General features: G+C 33.2%; 3 protein-coding genes across 4 annotated transcripts; all 3 read right to left on the minus strand.

Moving 5' to 3' along the window:
* Positions 1-1,056: 1,056 nt before the first annotated feature.
* On the minus strand, positions 1,057-2,492 carry LOC105172801 (F-box/kelch-repeat protein At3g06240-like). Its single transcript, XM_011094379.3, has one exon. It carries the CDS (start codon positions 2,337-2,339, stop codon positions 1,194-1,196), a length of 1,146 nt encoding a protein of 381 aa, XP_011092681.3. The 5' UTR covers positions 2,340-2,492; the 3' UTR covers positions 1,057-1,193.
* Positions 2,493-3,824: 1,332 nt separating this feature from the next.
* Positions 3,825-7,063, minus strand: LOC105172432 (pentatricopeptide repeat-containing protein At1g02370, mitochondrial). The gene is made up of 2 exons (XM_011093851.3): positions 6,688-7,063; positions 3,825-5,242 (listed from the first exon to the last, which is right to left on the minus strand). Exons 1-2 carry the CDS (start codon positions 6,964-6,966, stop codon positions 4,091-4,093), a joined length of 1,431 nt encoding a protein of 476 aa, XP_011092153.2. The 5' UTR covers positions 6,967-7,063; the 3' UTR covers positions 3,825-4,090.
* A 5,998-nt stretch (positions 7,064-13,061) lies between these two features.
* Positions 13,062-20,660, minus strand: LOC105172431 (homeobox protein knotted-1-like 1). 2 transcript variants are annotated; one of them, XM_011093849.3, is made up of 7 exons: positions 20,508-20,660; positions 19,984-20,410; positions 19,690-19,812; positions 19,396-19,561; positions 14,901-15,148; positions 13,585-13,793; positions 13,062-13,399 (listed from the first exon to the last, which is right to left on the minus strand). In XM_011093849.3, coding segments are annotated over exons 2-7 (1,017 nt in total). In that variant the 5' UTR covers positions 20,254-20,410; positions 20,508-20,660; the 3' UTR covers positions 13,062-13,398. The 2 variants fall into 2 exon arrangements, with proteins under 2 accessions (XP_011092151.1, XP_011092152.1); XM_011093850.3 differs by lacking the exon at positions 13,585-13,793.
* Positions 20,661-21,397: the final 737 nt, after the last annotated feature.

Raw genomic sequence — 21,397 nt, forward strand, 5'->3', positions numbered from 1 at the left:
CCCCTCTTCCGCCTACCGTCTTCTCCCCTTCCCCTTCCCCTTCGCCCCCCTTATCTTCAAGTTTTAGAAGGAAGTGTGCTACTCAAAAGAAAATGATATTAAATTTTACACAATTAATATTTATGATTTTATTTTTATATAGAAATAAGGGTAAATAGGCAATTTTCAAGTTATTCATCATAATATATATATAATTCTCACAATAAGAATCAATCTAAGTAAACTACTCCCTCTAGGGTTTTTTTTTTCTTTTATCATGCACTTATTGATTATCAATCATATAATCCAAATAACTCATACTTACAGTAAAACACCACCTGAGTTTGATTAGAATGTCAGTGGATGTTCTGAGTCAAGTTATAAAATGTAATTTTTACCAGGTATATACTACAACTAACTAGCTAGAATCTCCCATATAATTTGTTTTGTGTTTTCAATTATACACATCATTGGCTTTATTGCAATTCTCATGTGTAATTATAGGTGTTTGGCATTTTGGTAAAGTAAGAAATGAAACTTGACATTTGATCCATTATTTTTGTAATGCTAGAAAGTTAAAAATTTGTCAGAAAATGGCACGTACAAGTTATGTGCTGACTTCAATTTGAAGACACGTGTAATTCACACGTGTGGCTTCGCAATAAATTTTAAATTTTCAAAAAAAACGTGTTCTCAAACTGTGAAATTTACAAAAATAACAAACCAAATTGCAAGTTTCAATTTTTGAAAGATCAAAATGCAAAGCACCCTTAGTTACAAAACTAAAATTGCAATAAAACTTATATATGTACTTCACTAGAAAATTCGCCCGTAATTAATTACATAACAACCTAGGGTGATTCATTCTCCAAAATCCCTATTACGTGACGCCCCATGCATGCTACGTTACACATTAATTGCATCGTTCACAATTTTGGCGCGTAATAGTAACTTTTCCAAGAGTAGTTGGTATCATTTTTGGGAAACACATGATTTCACATAATCGATAAAGGATCTAAATAGTAAAGTTCATATAATTTATTACGAGCTGAAAGATCAGCTAAAGGTTCCTTGGTCTAACATGTACGTGAGCCGTACACTTAATAAATTTTCAAAATCAAACACGTCATCGACTGTATATATCTAGAAAGTATTATAATTTGATAAACTACACTTACCATAAGGCCTTCATGATAAGCTCCTCGTTCTTCATTTTAGCCTTCGAGCAAAACTAGGCTATCCATGTAGTTGGTGAAATTAAGGTAACCCCTCTCCTCTAACCTAACTATTTTGGCTGTGTTACTATCAAAATGACACACAACCAAGTCTTGTTCGGAATCTGCAAATATAATTTCATCGTTTTTGGTAAATACAAGAGGCCTGACAACTCCAGGATGTACTGAAATGTTGAGCATCTTAATCCAAGAAGCTTCCATTCCATACTCCATCATGACCCACAAGTAGCAATCGTTTTCTTGCCAAGGATGTGGGTTAACCACTTGATGAAACAAAAATAGAGAGAGTTTTCCCTTGTAAAGGCCGACGTACTCCATCAAGTCCTCACCATCGGCTTCATAATTTGGTAACCTTATCTGTCCGAACGTCTCATTTCCAAGATGGAAGGTGAGGATCACCAATACGTCCTTGTTGGTATCTCTATAGAATGCTTTCCAATGAACTGAGTCGCAGATTACTAGTTCAGACCTGACATCTAACAAGCTCCATGAGAAGTTCTCCACCACGACGTCCTTCCAAGAGTTAGTGATCGACGAATAAACCTCAACTTTAGTATTTTCTTCAGTTTTGTGGTACTTGGAACCCAGATCCAAAACATCGTCATGTCCATCACCAGGGGCTACAAACCTGATGATCTTGTAGTCATCGGTCTGATCATAGTATCCAAACCCTAGAGTAACACAATCATTTTTTGGATCTGATGATCCAACAACACCAGTGATTGGATGGTCTATGACCCTATATCGTCTTATTGAAGGGTTGCACAAATATAAGGCCGTCCCATACCTCTCAGTATCCGAGAGGCACAACAAACCATTACAAGAACCAATTACAATTAAGGACATCTCAACAGATTGGAAAGGAATAGCAATCTCCAGAGCTTCCTCAAATGTTTCCTCACAAATTAAAGTAAAAGCCCGATCAGGATCATGGTCCATCAGGACAGAAAGAAGATAGCCTTTACCTTTTGACTTCCGAAGCTCTAAGTGTTTCTTGATGAACATAGAGTCTCTTATCAAATCTCGCCAAGCTTTGCACACACATTGAAACCTCACTAGGCTATCAGTTGGCAGCATCATGAGGATGATTGTTATTATTTCAAAGGGAAGATCAGTTGTCATCATCTTGGTCCCAATGCACTTAAATCAAAAGAAGAAGATCTTCAAATTTTTTTTTTCTTGCAGGAACGATTAGGGCTAATCTCTATTGCTCAAAATTGGAAAAGAAAACCAGGGTTTTAATGTAGAGAAATTGTTGTGTTGAGTGAAGGAAGATGAGAAAACTTTGATTGAATTTTTATGATCTGTTGATTCCCATTTGCAGTCATATATTATATAGAGTGCAGATAGGATTGGTGAATTAGCAACGGCAATTAAGAGCTTCATACCATTTCAGTAATTAAATGCTCTATCTGGCAAATTTATGAAGTCAGATTACAGACAATTTAATTATAATAATTACATGTAATGATGGACCAAAAATTTGAATTTCAATTTCCAACACAGGCGGCTGTAATGAATCGAATTCAATTGTGGGAACGTTCAGACTACAATATTTGACAGAAAATTGTGTAGAGGGTATTTTCAAAATTTTTCAGTCAATTTCCTTTTCTGTTTTCTGAACCTAACATACTAAAACTTTCTGTATAAGTCTAAGCTTTTCTAATTATTTTCGGAGGAAATTTTTATACTTTTATTTATTCTCTTTTTTAATGTGTAATTCGCAATATATGATTATAAATAATTTATTTAATGTTATGTCAGATAAAACTTTTGAATAGTGCTATATATATTAATATATAGTGTTATTGTGTATAAACATATATCCATTCATATATATGTAATTATAATATCCCTGTACATTTACATATACAGTAAAATCTCTATAAATTAATAATTTTGGGATCATGAATTTTTATTAATTTAGAGAGATATTAATTTATCGATAAATTAATATTTTATTAATTAAAAGAGAGACTTTTTAAATTTAACAAATTTAGTACATATGTGTTGAAAATAAATGAATTCATATATGTTTCATTGATTATATTCATGCATCAATCAATTCTTTGTAACTAATTAAATATATTCATGTTGTATATAATTAACTATTATATTCATAGACGTATGTATCAATTCATTGGAATTACTTAAATATACATGTTTATTTTAATTCGTTGCACTTAAATTTATAGTCAATTAAATATATTCATGCATGATGATGAAACGTATACTATATAAATCTCAATATGAAAATAAAATAATTCATGACACCCAACCATGTCTTTTCTTCTAAAAGAAATCGCAAAATCATCCATGAATGATCAAATGCGTAAATCATTACAAACTTCATATTTTAGCAAATTACCATAATATTTATAATTATAATATTTATGAATTACTAATTTAGAGTTTTAATAGGACCTAATATTTATAAAGGAATTTTCTAAAAAATTATTATCTTATTATCTTATCGAATTTGATGATTTTTTACAAAGGCCCAAGTCAGGACCGAAAGATTTTATTATTTTAGAAAATTTATTAATTTATAAAGATTTTACTGTATTTAAAAGAGAACAAGTATCAAAACAATCTTGTTGATAAACATGGTTAAAATATGAAGAAAAAGTAAACAAGAAAGAAAAAACTTGGTGCAACAGCAAGTAATTACAAGAAACCTGAAAAGGAGAGAGCATTGCCCTATGAACAATGGTAACATCTGATGTTCAGTTTAGCTCTTAAATGAGCATGCAGAAAGATAGAATGTTAAGGATACATTTAAATTGCCCACTGTCAACTATTACCAGGACATTTCACTTGTACAGCTTCTGAATTTAGGTGCTCACATTAATCTCCAACAGTTATTATAGCATAAGTTAGATCCCTGAATCGGAAGCTTTAATGTTCGAAAGCAAAGAATTGGTGTCGACACGGTTGGTCTTCTTCATGATCTGAATGAACTTCTCAGCTCTATCCGCATCATTGTTCCCCTGAAAATAATTGAGGAAGAATTTAATGGTTTCATCTGTGGGGAACCACTTGCGTTTCCCAGGTTTTGCCTTACTCAAACCGGTCTCCAGATACTTGAGAGCCAAATCTATCTGGCTGGTTTTTACGCATAAAGCTGCAAACAAGTTTAGTGTCCTCAAATTGGGTTCGTCCCCTCTGTTCGCCAGGCTGTCGTAGAGACAACTGGCTTCTTCAATCATGTTTCGGTTGATATAATATTCTAGCAGCACATTCGGCAGTCTGTAATCATAACTGGAGCAGCCTTCTTCCCACTCCTTAAAGAGCTTCTCAAGGTTCTCCTGATCTCCCAGTTTGGAAAGAGCCAAAAGCATGAAAAGGTAACTAGTATTATTGGGGGTTGGAAAGGCCGACTTCAGAGCCTCCCACGTTCGATTAACACCTGATCTATTGTTCATCTCAGAATACAACTTGATACGTGTGCGGCAGGCTTCAAATACATCATCATCAGGTTGCATTTTCATATTCTCCATCAGTCCAAGAAAAGCATTGGCCTTCTCATGCAGTCCAGAATTGAAATATATGGTTGCCATATTTCCATATGTAAACAAATTACAGTCCATGTTATTGCTCTGCATCTTCTCAAGAACTTCGTCAATGGCATCTAAGTTTTTCATAGCAGCATAACTATTAATCAACAGGTTGTAAGTGTAAATGTCAGGAGCAATATTGTTCTCCTCCATTTCTTGCACTAAAGAGACAACTTTTGCAGGCTGCTCCATGCTATAATAAAGTGACGCCAGATTGTTGTAATTTAGAGTGGACATGTAATTGGATACCTTCATCTCCTCAAATATCTCCAAAGCCTTGTCAAGAACTCTTTCCTTGCAGTAACAGCCAAGAAGTGCTCCATAGGTTTTTCTGGTTTTGTCTGATACTTGAAGGCTATTGAAGTATTTTTCTGCAGAAGCTACACCTCCAGTCTTGCAAAGTAGGTCAATTCGTATGGCATGATCAGCATCAGTTAATTCAAGTTTGCTGCTTTGCATCCAGTCGTACAGCTGATGTAGGATAAATTGGAATAAAACAAAGAAAGTGTAAGTAAATGCAATCTCATAATTACATGTTAAAAGAGGGAAATTGCCTCCAGTAAGGCAAGTACAATATCCACTGAAAATTATTTGGCTCAGAATGACTACAGCAATGCAGAAAACCTGAGCAGCTTAAAGCACACATCTTAAGAAAGGAAACAACAGACGTATAAGAAGCTAACTTTGACAAGGAAAAACACGCACTCAAACTTTGGTGCTGGAGTTGAAATATTCACAAACATGGTCCTGCTCAATGATTACTCACCAATTTCAGATCTATCTCAGCTGGACATTTCTTCTAAAACAAAAATTGAACACTACTTCCATTACTGATTCATAAAACACTACAGACCATATTTATAGTTTTAGAGTTGACAAAAGTGATGATCAACAACATTGATACCTACTCTCGGGTTTAAGTTTAAAAACCTGTTTTTCCAAAAGGTTTAGCTATAACTTGACCTCTGGAAAGTAATGAATACAGACTGAAAGTAAAAATAGTGACTGAAGGTTAATTTCAGTCTGTTTCTTCTTCCTTTTTTTTTTTTTGGGAATGACTCCTTTAGCATTCATTTTCATTTTGCTTTTCTTTCTGTAATTTGAGTGGCAGTGACTTTCGACAAAAATAAAACTTGCATTATGAGTTATGTGCAATGATCAATTTATGGTAATTTCAATTTAAACTTCACATTATGTTGTGATTCTTTTTTCAGATTTATAATAAACCCGTAAGACGCGCAAAAGGTAGAACACACTCATAAATAAGACGAGCACTCGTGCACCATCCCATAAAAGTAGAAAACCAAACCACGCACTGCGCATTAAAAGCTTCGAGTAACTATTTAATATAACATTTGTACTTCCTCCTACATGCTTCACGATTTTCTACTTGCCAACTTGATAGGATAAATTGAAATTTTCATTTTTTTTCATGAGTAAGCAGATATACACAGCCCAGTAAAAATCCAAGCAACAACCTCATGAATTCCTTCCACTCCCTCCTCCCATGTAAACCATAAAAAAAGAACGATTTAAAAATAAACCAAAAAAAAAAAAAAACGAACAAATTGCTTCTTGGAAAAGAAAAGATATGACTAGAAAATTCAGACATTAACATATTAAAACGTCCAATTATTTTTTGGAACGCAAAACTCATGTAGGGTTTTTCCAAACAGCAATTGTTTCAAAGAACTACTGCCTTCAGATTATAATAATTAATCCTCAATCGCAAACTTCTAAGGTCAACAATATGCACAGAAAATTCAACTTTACACTAATAATACTTCAAATTAAATTCCATGAAACTGAAATCATATTCAACTGTTTTAAACAACTCAGGAAGAATTCATTGATGAAGCAGTGAACGTAATCACCATCGATAAAGGGGTAAGCCGAAAGGGGGGCAAAAAAAAAACCTGGAGAGCAGCCTGGAACTTCTTGTGCTTGCGGAAATAATTGCTGAGGTCCGTAATATCATATCTCCTTACTTCTTTTCCCTCACTCACCCATTTGTCCAGAATATCTGGTACAGTGGACTTGGAGTTCGCCTTGGCCACTTTATGGAAGATAACTGTTTTCCTCCTCTGTTTCGGCCCCGGAGCTGCTTTCTCCGCCGCGGTACACAACCACCGTGGAGGAGAAGATGCAGACGATTCTTGGAGGAGCAATCGGCCGATGGTTCTCATAATCGTCATGTCTCCTCCCCTGTTCTCTCAAAATGAGCTGAGGCGAGTTTAAGGGTTTAGCAGGGGTTTTGGCGAATTGTGTACACCCTACCGATTTCAGAGTATTTTGCTCCCATAATTGATTAAATTTTTCAAAAAATAATTATGTAATTACACATAAAGGGTGTTCATTTCGATTAATTCAATTGAACCGAAAATTCGTTATGCCCAAATAATGTATTGAACACCGAATCAAGATAGTCCGTTCGATTCGATAAATATTAAATTATAAACTGAAAACGATTAAAATTGTAATCCCTAACTTACACGACTAAAATTGCATTTTTTTCTTATTATCGTACACAAACGTGACATGTCCTTTACAAACTCATTACACCCTTTTAATTAAAGTTGTAACTATAATTTATATAGATCGGGCAAAAACTTACTAGTATACCCCCTAATGTAAATTACCTCGGCACGGCTCAAACAGTGTACTTGCAATTTTTATAAGAAGAAGATGACGTTTGTGTAATTAGATATGAATTTAAGGGGTGTTATGTAATTTATCTTTAAAATATTTCTAATAAGGTGTGTGCAGCATTATGTATTTAAAAGCGCGTTCTAGCTTTCTGGCTCGTGCAACGAGTATATCAAAATCATCAACGAAAGAGTTAAAATTTGCATAAAAGTTGCAACTATTATTATCACATAAGGTTACGTTTGAATTTGATGGTTTCGAATTTGAGAAAACAATTTTAGATGATTCCATATTATAAGAATCTGAAATCGTCGAACTTTATAAAAACACAGTTCATAGAATCAGAGTCAAACTTGAATTTTTATTTTTATTTTTTCTAAATTAGAATTATCCAAATAAATTCGAAAAAATTATTATAAAGAATTTGAAAATCTATAATTCTAAATTCATCAATCCACATAGAATCTAAAAAAAGTTGAGAAGAAAAAAATAAAATAAAAGTTTGTGATTTCCATAATATTTATTTCCTATAGTAATAATATTCATAATCACATTGAAATCCAATGCTCCTTATTACAAAGTCAACATTTAGACCTTTGTTTACTAGAAATGGAAGAAACCCCAACGCATGCCCTCATGGGTAACGACATCGTTTATAAGCTGCAAAATAAAGCTCATATCAATTCTAGAAAATTAGCATAGAATGTACCATAATAAATAAATAAACACTTAGGACTAATTTTAATTCAAATGACAAAAAAAAGAGAAATAATTTTTGGATTAAAGGATACATTTGTCATTATAAAATATTTTAAGATAGACATTGGTGTTAATTTGGCAATTATGGAAAAACTCAAGTACAATTCAAGTATTTGCAAAAACTCATGTATTAATTTGATATTTATGAAAAAACTCGAGTATCAATTAGATCATTTACAAAAACTCATGTATAAATTTGATAATAATACCAACACTCAGGTACCAAAATAATTTTTACTCCTTATTTAAATATTTAAACATTGTCCTTTGCCTACTAAAACTATAGTTAATATCGTGTCATTTTTCAATAAAATGGTCTCAAATCAAATGAATAAGTTGCACTAAATTTAACCGCGATGTAAAATTCTTAACATGGATAATGAAATTTGAAAAGAAGAAAAGAAAATACGATGTTTATGCAAAAAACAAAAATTCTAACACTTGTGATTTGAGTAAAATCTTAAAAAATATGAATCTAATTAACGGACAACTACAATATTATAGTTGCTATAAAGCCATGATCGCCTCAGTACATGCAATTTTTCGTAGTTATCACACCTCTAAGTGAAACTAAATGCATAGAAACAACATCCACACGATTTAAAGAATTGCTAGAGAGTGGACAAGTATCTTACAAGGATTATCGTGTGTTATCTTGCCAAGGTTGCTCGAACACAGGAGCGTTTTCTTGTACTCCCAATTAAGGAGGTAAGAAGCATGCTTCATCGCCCTTGCATGACGATTGAAGCATGTTGGAGCGATATAACACAGACCGTTGGGTTCTATCGCAATGCACGTTCGTGTTTCGCACGTCTTTAGTATGTACTCTTCCAAGCTTGCGCGCGAAACATTGCTTCTTGCCACACACCATGAGAAGTTTGTGTTGCTAAGAACATATGCCTAGAAAAGTTGTAATATGTAAAAAGAAACCATGACAACTAATAACATATCACGCATATAAAATAAACTTATGTCAACTTTCTTACCTTAGAAACGAGGAGGAAACACAACAAACATAAGAACCACAAGACTCTCTTTATTTTTTTCATGATAACTCTTAGTTTTCAATGTATTTTATGTCATCACGATTTATATATATATATATTGATCATAATCTGAAATTTTTAATTAATAGACCTTATCATAGAACAAAAAGATGTAATTGTAATACAACGTATCATGTAAAATAAACAGAAAATATTATTAATTAAGTTTAAATTCTTGTTGACATACATGAATGTAAAGTATATGTTTCCTTTCCTATTACCACTAGCAATTCCATTTTAATTAATGCAGAAAACAAAAAGTGGGCAGCAATATAACTATTTGCTCGTCTCTTTTAACCTTTTTTTTCTTCTCTTTTTTTTTTTTTAAATCAATTACAAAATTGTATCATAAATTTCAATATTAGTAAGCAATTAATATACACAAATTACTAATATCGAATATGTATAATTAATCAATATTACTATTGCGATAGATGAGAAATTATTATTAGAATAGTTTAATTCCCATATTTGCTAATTTAATTGTTTGGCAAATGAAGTTAATTAAGCGTGTGTTTTAAAAAAGAAAGCTATATATGTAGAGAAAAAATGTACTAGTTAAAAGCATACTAAAACAAAAGATAGTATTAATGACAAATATTAAGTCGTATAAAAATTTTAAAGTTGTTACTCAAGATAAAATCTTAAGTGAGAATGATTTTGATTTTTTCATAATATAATTATTAGTGACAAGAGTTATGCATTAAGTGTCATTATAGACAACTGCGTCCAACCATAGATGTTGATCATTAACCGAGATGTTAGATGATGACACGGGACCTCGAGAAACAATGTCCCGATACTCACTCAATTTTTGGAAATAAGACAGTCGGCAACATGTACTACATCGAAAAACAGTCTGCCAACCCCGACATATAATCATAAAATCGAACGTCATACCACACTAGAACATGTATCAGTAGGATGAGGACCTCGTACTTCATGAGCCACACCCCTGTGGTAGGACGAACAAAAACCAGCCCAATTGCATCATAAATCATTCCTTGCGGCCAATCTATCTGCTGGTCATCACCCCAGTGCGTAGTACCCTCCTGAGCAGTTGGGGTTTGCTCCTACTGTGGTGGGATCGATGTCACTCCATCAAAGTACTCTTGTGTCCTTTCCTTATCATGGAAAGTTCAATTATAGTATTCCAGTATAAATCCTCTCATGAATAAGTCAAAATTTACCTTGTTTGGTGTTTTGAACCTTCATTTTTGCAATTCCAATAAGGGCACCTAATCGTCTCACTGTTCATATGTACACGTTGACACTTAACCCATTCTATGAAAGAATTAACACCATCCTCAAAATCCAGCCTAAGACCCTCCCATTCCTACAAGTTCATCTTATACATCCATATTCTCAGTTGTCTTAACATGATGATCACTATACATACATATATATATATATATAATTATACTTTGAGCTCTAAATTAATAAATATTACTTGCTACTAAAAACATATATACTTAACATAAAAATATAAAAAAAAACTATAATAAATTAAACTGCATTTCAATTACAAAAAAGGGTTTAAGTTGTTAACTGATCAACCAACTAAAAAGATCAATGGGGCATGATAAAATGACGCAATTTTAGTTGATCAACTGTATATGCTAAAAAATCAGAGAGAGATTGAGAGTGTATGTGGGCTAACAATTTAAGAGAGCGAGAAAGAATGAAAAGAAAACAGCATACCACACATATATAAGATACTTTGGAGCGGGCTTTGAAATGATTTTTAAAGCAACCAAAAAGTAGCCGTTAAAATATAGTCTGTTGTAACACATTATAGATGAACAAGGCCGCGGTCACAATTGAAGATACCTTTTGTATCAGTTCTGAACTGTTTCAAATTTGTAATGGTGTTTTATACACCAATTGGTACGGAAGTCTTATTTCCAGTATAACCATTTCAACACGACGTTGGCCGTTTCAAATGGTGTTCCACAGTTGAAATGGCTTCTATTTTGGATTGATTTACGTACATTCACCTTCTAAAAAAATTGGAACATGTGTTGTAACACATTATTCGTTAACAAAATATGAAAATTCAACAACAATGACTTGATAATGTTAGCATTGATGATTCGTTATAATATCATTACAAAGACCTTTCGAATCTGTAACAGATGTTGCCCTTCCAAAATTACTATTCCAAATTCAATATTTTTTTGTAGTGTCAAATGCAATTTTTTGGCAGAATTGGTCGAAAACGATGAAAATTGCCAAAATTTTTAAATTATAAGAGTAAATTATGGAAATCAATTCATGCAAGAGCAAAAATGTCATCGCCCATAAGTTATAGAGCTAAACTTGTATTTTTTCCCTTTTCGTCCCATAATTTAGGATCTTGACACTTTTGATTCTATAACTTTCAAAAGGTAATAGTTTAGGTTCCAAGGCACCTTTTTATTAGAGATTTAAAGAAAAAAACCACCTGATTGACACTTAACCATTAAGTGCTCAGTCTGAAAGCTTAACAGGCCTTCAGGAAGTGAATCAAAGTTTACCAAGAGGTTGCTGGATTATGGCTTTCATCAGTCCAGCCATGACAACTATCAATTCATCAAAGGGCAAGATCATATTTTGCTTATCCTCCTTGTCTATGTGGATGATATTTTAACATGTGGTCTTTCTCCTACTCTCATTGATGGTGTGAAACAGTACTTAGATGATTTATTCACCATCAAGGATACTGGTTTTCACCAAGTATTTCCTTGGCCTTGAAATTGCCCGGTCCACTATTGGAACTACTATATCCCAGACTAAGTGGACATTATTCGTGATGCTGGCCTTGAACATGCTCGCACAACCAACATCTGTTACCTATGGGACTCGAGCTTTCTACTCACTCAGATACTCCTCCTCCTGACCTGGAACCCTATAGATGATTTGTTTGGAGACTCCTCTACATTGGTTTCACTAGGCCGGACATTTCCTATGGGCACAATAATTGAGTCAATTTGTTCAACGACCTTGCCAGCAGCATATGGATGTTGCCCTCCACTTGGTTTGTATCTAAAGGGATGTCTCTCCAAAGGGCTATGTTTTCTTTCCTCCAATTCTCTTGAATTGCAGGCATATTGTGATGTGGATTGGGCCCCACTTATTTTGACTTTGTCGATATTTAATGGCTACTGTGTCCTCCTATGACCGACTCTTAAAACCAAGAAACAAACTACGATTTATACGTCTTCTAGTGAAGCTAAATATCAGAGCCTTAGCACTATAGTTTGTGAACTTATGTGGATTTCCTTTATTCTTCAAGACTCGTAGGTTGATGTTCCTACTCCTATTTCATTGTTCTGTGGCAACAAAGTTGCGCTCCATATTGAGGCCAAGCCGGTCTTCTTGAGCACACAAAACATCTCCAAATGGACTCTCATCTTGTGCATGATCAATACAATGCATATTTGTTCCTCCATCTCACCTCTCCAGCAAGCTTCAGCTCGCTGAAGTTTTCACCATGCCAATCTGGTCCTTTCATTCTACACTTGGCTAGCTGGGCTTGTACTGCTGACTTGGTGCCAGCTAGACGAGTTACTTAGGATGTTAGGGATTTGTCAGGTGATAGTTTTGGTGCCTTGCCTATTTAAATCCCTTGGATGCTCATTCCAGAATAATGAGAAAATCCAAAGAAATTTTCCAATAGCTTTCTTCTTTGAGTGCATTCTTTCCACTTTTCACATATTCCATGTGTAGAAAATAAATCCCAAGAATCCCTTTATGTATGTGTTTAACGAGGAATAGTTATAATAATCTATTCAAATACGTTGGATACTATTTTCACTTTGAATTAAATTTAATAAATTTTAAAAAAAATAGATACAGAATTCAAAAAAGTATAAATTAAATTAATAACTAACATATTATTCCGAACATATCATCATTTAAAGGATACAAAATTGAGTTGTCGACAAACATATCTCAAATGAATATCGCCCTCTGATATCGATCATTCAATCACAGAAAACAATTGTCTCCAAACAAAAATAACATGATCAATACAACTCAACCCACAAAATATTTACTCACAATATACAAGCTACAGCGCAGAAACTATCGCCTTGATGGACAGTTCTGCGCTTGGCTTCAATTGCTGATGATAGTCGCCTAGTTAGCTCATCGCCGTCTAACCAAGCCTGCAAGTCCCGTTCATTGTTGCATGCATCTGGCACAAGAATTCCACACCAATCAGCTATAATTCGCGTAAACAATTGATCATATATATGCATCCATAAGCCTATTATCGTGTTAGTGTGTAAGATATACGTGCATGGACGATATGAAATACAAGATGCAACATGAAATTGGAGTAACAAAGACTTTGAGATGGAAGATAGTTTTGATTCACACCAAGAGTGTTTCTTGTTCAAGTAGAGTGCCTCAGTTTCTCCCAAGTAGGTGGATCCTGCAATATTAAGATGGCCATTTATGCCATCCATGACGGAAAAACTCGAGTCATCGATAGGCCGCCAGTATCGTTTCCTTTGGTTAACAAACCAGTTATTGATCTGCTTCTGCTCTAATCCGGTAACATCAGATAGCCGATTTTTCTCTTCTTCCTGCTCACAATGCAGCAAGAAATTAGACGGCAGCTTCAAGCTTGGAGCTCATTTGCGTTCTCCGATTTTGCCCTCGACGGATCGGACCATCGAGTAGGTTTATATCTAATGATTGATGTTCTCGCCTATTGTCAGAATAAAGGAAATAAAACTATACTAATTTTTTAGGACGGATAACTCAATATTTTTAGTAAGAGTCCTCTGTATTTTAAAATGCAGCAATTTACCCCACTGTGCTTTTTAAAATGAATCAATTTTACCTCCTAAGATACAGGAGTAAATTGCTTCATTTTAATTAACACAGGGGTAAATTGCTATTTTTTCTTTCATAGGAAGTAATATGTTCATTTGCAATATCACAAGAGATAAATTGCATTAGACCCGATTTTAAATTCCTCCATTCTAATTTTGAACTATATTTTGATAGATATGGAGGGATTTTTAAATTCTTTTCAAATGCAGTCATTTAAAATCTTTTTTTCAAATTATTCTTGAAAATTCAAATCCATCAATTTAAACACACCACAAAAAAAACTCGTTGTAATTTATCGAATATTCATATATGAGAGAATTATAACCAGATAAGAATCCTTTCGATCCCATATTTTTTCAATGATCTATTTCACGCTCCATCTCAAGCAAAATCAGTAAAAGCACAACATTTCAGTGTTGGTGGATGATATGCGTCGGCCATGAAAACCATAAAAGAGAATCAAGATTATGCCACATCAGCAACGACATTGACACTAGTCGACATTTTCACGTCCGATGCATATAAGAATTTCGCTATGATCTGACTCTATCTCGGCAAAATTATACTTTTAAGTCCCACATGATAAGAATTCAACACTTTTAATCCTCTATTTTATGGAACTTTCAAAATGGTTACAAATTAAGAAAATTCAACACATTTGACCCTCTGCTTTACCGGATTTATAAGACGAAATGTGTCGAGTTTTCCTAATTTTGAAACCATTTCAAAAATCTCATAAAAACGGAAAACTAAAAGTATCAAAATTTCTATCATATGGGACAGAAAATACTAACGTTAGAATGCAAGGTGCATGCAGGTTTGAAGCAATAAACTGACGAATACATCGAAATTACCGTGGGATAAGGCCACTTGTAGTGCTCGTTCCACCAGTCCAGCAGCGCCACTCTCGCGTCCTCGGGTAGTTTCCCTTTCTTCCTTTCCCTGAGGAGTTCTTTTCTCAAACTGCTGAGATACCCGCGGTACTTCCGCATCAGCACTTCTTTCAATTCCCAATCCCCTTCGCGTCTTCTACGACTGAAGTCTCGACTCTCATTGTGCGTTCGACCACGCATATCCTCATTAGATCGTCCGCATCCATCACCTTATTACAAATGGATTACAAAAATCACCATAATTTGAAGGAAAAAAATGAAACATGTGTAGTATTTTCTCACAGATATGTATCTGTAAGAACATAAAATTACATATCATTGCACGAAAAATTAAAGTTCTAGTCCTATAACTTAGAAGGAGTTGAATTTTTAGTCATGTACGAATTGATTTTCGTAATTTAGCCATGTAATCTTACAATTTTGACAATTTTAGTCTTGTGTCCGGCAAATTTGATCAAAAAATTATATGTGAATTGCACGTGACACAATTAAATTATAATTTGAGTCCTGTATATCAATTGATATAGTACCAACACTGCCAACTTTTCTAAGTTACACGATTAAAGTTGTCAATGCCCCCTAAGTTACTGGACTATTCACATGCGAATCACATACAATTTTCCATCCAAATTAGCCGCAAAAGGATGAAAATCACTAAAACTTTAAAATTATAGAACTAAAATAATAAAAATCAATTCTTGCAAAACCAAATATGTCACCTCAATGAAATTACAAGACTAAAATTACATCGTTCCCTTCACTTGCATCAAATAATTCATCAACATTCAAGGCAGCATCTTAGGGGTACTTTGCAAGTGAAATCGATGCAACTATTGCCCTCTTTTCTTATATATGACGTGTGCATATTAAATGAAACAAAATATGTTACGAGATTTGGGATTGACAATTCAATCAGTTATTTTTCAGTTCGCAAACATCATCTCCATCATATCAGATACTACAATATTTATAGTAGCCAATGCGCTTCTTTAATTTTCAATCCTTCAGTTTGCAAACTCGATCTGAATTAAAAATTTTCCAAGTCTTGACAATATTAATTTTAGCATTTCTAGCTATGCTTTGATTGAAATCTTTGAACTAATCCTTGTGGAATCTTTGAAATGCATAATTGAAAAAGAAAATCAGAGGGAAGCAAACTATGTTAGTTTTCAGGGTAAATTACATTCATATATTTTGAAATTAGCATTAACTACACGAATATTTTCAATCTTTGGCTGAATTATACGTACACTCTTATTTAGTGACGAAAATTTTACTTGAAATAGATGAAATTGCAAAGATCAGGCCATTTTCTTTGCTAGGCCAATAGCTTTAATCGATTTTACTTGTTCAAACCAAATAGCTCAGAATTCACTGTCAAGGAAAAATGGAGAAGAAAGCGAAAGAGAAATATGGTGTATGACAGTATAAGAAACATACATAGAGAAGAAAACTTGCCGTTTTAATTATGTACAATTTTATGGGGAAATAGCCTTTTTTGTTATATAGGTTAGGCCTATTTCACTTTTTTGTCGTATTATTATGAGATTAGTACTTTTAGTTTTGTAATTTACAAAAATTAGCACTTTTGATCTTCAGACTATTTTGTATATAATTTAACGGTATGGGTCACGTACCCAGCACGTGGCCGTTAAGTATTTTCGATTGAAAAGAAAATTGACATGTTTTTCAACTTGAGGCCACTTTTAGGGAGAAACATAACTACATTTGAGGAAAAAGCAAATCTTGAAGGAAATTAGGGTAAAAAAATGGGGAACTCTCTCTTCTCTCACAAAAATTGAATCTCATCCTTCTTATATTTCTGTAAGTTGAAGTCAAGTAGAAGCAATACAAAAAATCATGTCTCTCACAAATGAATCAAGTAGGGCAAGTGGACCATTCATATGCTACAGTGGGAATGAAGTCAATTTTCCCTACAGCCAAAATACTTTAACGACCACGTGCTCCTATGTCGTTAAATTGTAGACGAAAAATTAGATGAAGACCAAAAGTGCTAATTTTTTTATAATTTAGGAGACTAAAAGTACTAATCCCGTAATAAATGAGATCAAAAGTAAAATGGACCTAACTTATGGGACCAAAAAATACTATTTTTCCTAATTTTATCAAGACTAAGTTTTTCTCGAACATTTTGATTAAAATGGCACATATCACTTGTACATTTGTACCAACACCAATGTGTGAGAGGTAGAAGATCTGGAGCTATGGATTCAGGCGGGAAAATGCAATTTTATTTCTACAATTTAGGGGATGATAGTTTTTGTCCAGCATAAATTAATTTTTACAATTTAGTTTTGTATTTTTTACAATTTTAATCATTTTTCGACCCCGAATCCCTAATTTAATTGGGTCATTTTCAAGTCACATGCAATTTTTTAACTAAATTAGCCGAAAAATTATTAAAAATGCCAAAATTTTAAAATTACATAATTGAATTGTGAAAATTAATTCGTATTAGGACAAAATACCACCTCCCCTTTATATTATAGGATTAAAATTATATTTTTCCTAATCTTATTGTATATATACAATATATTTGTATGAGAGAACCTAATCCTAGAACTAGACTTCTTACACATAAAATTCTTTGGGGACAATCCAGTATTTTAGACCTCAAGATCTATGTTTACAGGTATTAGGTTCAAACCTGAGAGGGTTCTTTCCAGCAAATATGTTCAAAGAAACCATAAGAAGGTGTTTGACTAATTTTATTTAGAAGTTATGAAATCTCTGGTTTTATATATATATTTATGGAGCACAAAAAAAAAAAAAAACTGCAAGAGTGTTTTAGTAAAATAAGATTATAAATATTAATAATAATAATTTTATAATTGATATAATCAAAATTAAAAGAATTTATTACAATTATTTAGAAAAATAGATGTAAATTAATTCTAAAGAACTTATAAGATCGTATGATCTGATTTTTGGATCTTATAAATTAATTTCGCAATGAATATAACAAATATTTTCATAGTGTTTGGATTCATTTTTTGAGTATTTTGTTGTATTTTGTGGAGATAAAGAGAAAAAAATAAAGATAAATAAGTATGTGTTGGAGATATATGTATGTTTGAATTTATTTTTAGAGATAATTTAAAATAAGTATACGTTGTATATTTGATATTATTTTGGGAGACAAAAATTATATTTTATTGTTAAATTATGTCTCTTTTATATATATTTATATATATGTGTGTGCCTATATACAAGTATTGTATGTTTAATATTGCATGTTGGGATACAAAAATTACTGTTTATTGTCAAACCATACTCTTATATATATATAAGTATTTGTGGCAAATGAGAAAAAAACGCTTTCTACATAAAAGCAAATATTAGGCGTGTTTTGATCCATCCAAAAACGGGCTGAAAATGAAACCTTCATGAGCTCACCCAAATTAATTGCACTGCCCAATCCAATATTTCAGATGAAGAAATTGTACAAAAGCATATAGGCATTCACTTCCTACCACAATTATGGTAGGTGTCGCTTTCAAATCCTATAAAACTCATAATTACGTATTTTTATTCCCATAAAAAGTCAGGTACGTTGTGATTTAGGGACTAAAAAGGCATAGTTTGGGACTAAAAAAGTGTTGTGGTTTTGGCACTAAAAAGTCCCAAAATCAAACTTTTTGGCACTAAAAAAATATAATTTTGAGTTTTATAAAACTAAAAGCATCGTTTACTCTAATTATGGTATCAAAATAAATTTTATCCTTATTTTATGGGACTAAAAAAATATTTCGTCCACGTAACACCTAATAATCCAAACATAAAAGAATTAAAAGATAAATATCAAACCTCATGGAAGGAGGCACAACTTAATATTGCAACTGCTATAAGTTATAAGCAAAATTTAATAGAAGATAATTATAGAAGAGAAAGAGCTAAATAATTCAAACTGGAAATAAGTTCTAACATCTAATTATGGTTAATTATTACGTTTAAAATAAATAGTCGTAGTAAATAATTGACCAAGACCGCACAAAGATTGTTGACGGTGGTTCTTGCGAATATAGCTAAAATATTTGTATTGGCTCATAACCATAGCAAAAACTATTTTTTTGTTATAAATAAGTTAAATTTTTATATTGATTTTATCGAACTATAATTAATAATAGTTATTTATTAGGTAATTTAGTCCATAACCAATAAAAATATAGAAAATAGTAATTTTTTTTTCTTGTGGTGGCACTATTTGCATGTGAAAGTGTAGTGGAAAGCTTAAGTGATTACAGGACGTGGCAATTTTGGACTTGTGGAAATTAATTTTAACAATTTCATCCCCTATTCAAAATTCAAGGATGATTTTGACTAAAAATTCATAAATCGATGGGATATTTAGGAATATTGTTGAGTAAAAACTATAGAAGGAAAGTATGGAGATGGGAAACCTAAAAAGCACAGAAAAAGAGAAGCTTTAAAGTACCGGGAGCAGAAGGGCAAGAGTTGGTGTTGGTGTTGGTGTTGAACAGTAGGGTTTCTTTGCAGAGATTGGTGAGCTGAGATTGGATGCTGCTCAAGAAACTTGTCGCTTCCTCGTATGGCTTTGACAATTTTTCCTTGTATTTTTGTAGAATCTCGCAATACCATTTCTTGAAAAAACGCACATATTTGTACATGTAAACAAGAAATCATGAGGTGGAAAGCCTAAAATTTGTACTGCATAACGCCAAGTAAATCATGGGTTTGTTTCATGTAATCATCGATGATCAGTTTGTACCATGAACGCATCAAGTTCAGGATCTGTTCCGATCCCAACAGTTGTGCTGCTGATGGAGACCATGGGATGGTTTTCTTTGCTGATTACTTCAAGAACTGAAGTCATTTCTGGAGGTGCTCCCACCTTCAAACCAAACATCACAAAACTATTCAAGAAACAACACACACACACACACACAACTTTGTGGCTGGTATGAGATATATATATATATATATAGATAGAGAGAGAGAGTGATGTTGCTGCACATCCCATATGAACAGGGAAAGAGAGAGAACAGGGTTTGTTTTGACAGACCTTTCGGCAGTCAAGATAAGCAGAGATTAAGTAAGGATAAAGAGGGTGATTAGCGATCTGGGCTTTCACTGTATAATCTACCAACGGCAATGGCGTCATCTCCAATCCCTTTCTTCCTTGATGAGTTTGATCAGTAGCTAAAGCAAAGGTATGATGATTGTGATGGCCACTCATCACCCTAATTACACTGTGATGCACATCATCGTCTCCAGCAGAATTACTGTCCATGGGACATGAAATCGAGGGATCTAATCTGTATACCTCATCCATATATCAATCACTACAGTTCTTGCACAATTTCTTGATCAGCACACCAAGTGTGTGTGTGTGTGTGTGAACAACTGAGAAATGAACAAACAGTGATTCTGATGTACGTCTGCAGTGACTGTTGGGCAAAGGACCCTCAAAATCTGGAACCGAAGAAGGGCTGCAGGAGAAAAAAACAGTAGTTTGAGATACAGTCAAACACATCTGACGATGAAAAGAGATTCCCAACCTTAGATAAGAGTTGAAAAAGACCAGACCTTTAGCACTGCAGGTTGGGATGGAGAAAAACAGTAGTCGTGTAGACTTAATGGACAAACAAACACTTCTGACAGCAAAACACACACAACACACAGTGATATATAGAGGGAGAGTTAATGAGTTAATGTGTGGGGCATGAAAGAGAGAGAGAGAGAGAGAGTGTGTGGGGGTGAGGGAACGGACAGTGGATTGATGAGCATTTGGCTGACGTTCTCCCATCTGCGAAACAGTGATTCCATACAGTATGTACTGCTTTTTACTAGGATTACAACCCTACGTACAGGACAGAGACGTGAGGAGAGAGAGAGAAAGAAAGGGAGTAGGTGTAATTATACTCTCATTTTTTGAGTTTCGATGTAATTATAAATATTTTTTTTTAATTTAAAAAATTATATCTAATTGCTTTTGTTTAATAAATTGATTTTTTCGTTAGTTAAAATTTACTGAATTTGTTGATATTAATAAAAAAATTAAAAAAAAATTATATTTACCCTCCATAAATTTATTACTGACTCAGTGTAGGTCAAATAAATCTTTTTATAACCAAATTATCTTTATATGCCTTCACACATTATTGCATATGAGGATGTATATTTTCACCGTTATAAGGATAGTTTAGTTTGAAAAAAATTATTTGACTACAATAAGTACGTAATAAATTAATCGAGAATATATATCAATTTTCATTTAGTTTTTCTATTAATATCAGTAAATTTAGGGTTCATTTGGTGCGAGTGAGACGAAAAATGAAGTGAAAGGGGGAGGGAGAGGGAAAGAATCACTACAAGAAATTTTACATCTCATAAGGAAAAAATTCGTTACTGTACGTCCAATTTTCTTCGTCAATACTTCTCTAGTGACGAAAATGTGTCTTTACTAAGTTTGTGCT

This window comes from Sesamum indicum, linkage group LG10 (assembly GCF_026168435.1).
Source record: "Sesamum indicum cultivar Baizhima isolate 11 linkage group LG10, ASM2616843v1, whole genome shotgun sequence".
NCBI lineage: Eukaryota > Viridiplantae > Streptophyta > Magnoliopsida > Lamiales > Pedaliaceae > Sesamum > Sesamum indicum.

What these genes read in the sequence shown, in the direction of transcription:
- LOC105172801 (XM_011094379.3), bottom strand. Translation starts at nt 2,339, where the DNA reads ATGATGACAACTGATCTTCCCTTTGAAATAATAACAATCATCCTCATG.
- LOC105172432 (XM_011093851.3), bottom strand. Translation starts at nt 6,966, where the DNA reads ATGACGATTATGAGAACCATCGGCCGATTGCTCCTCCAAGAATCGTCT. An exon ending in AGTTCCAGGCTGCTCTCCAG is followed by an intron (nt 5,243 to 6,687) that starts GTTTTTTTTTTG and finishes ATCCTACATCAG; the next exon opens with CTGTACGACTGGATGCAAAG.
- LOC105172431 (XM_011093849.3), bottom strand. Translation starts at nt 20,253, where the DNA reads ATGGATGAGGTATACAGATTAGATCCCTCGATTTCATGTCCCATGGAC. An exon ending in CTTATCTTGACTGCCGAAAG is followed by an intron (nt 19,813 to 19,983) that starts GTCTGTCAAAAC and finishes TTTGGTTTGAAG; the next exon opens with GTGGGAGCACCTCCAGAAAT. An exon ending in CTGAACTTGATGCGTTCATG is followed by an intron (nt 19,562 to 19,689) that starts GTACAAACTGAT and finishes CGTTTTTTCAAG; the next exon opens with AAATGGTATTGCGAGATTCT.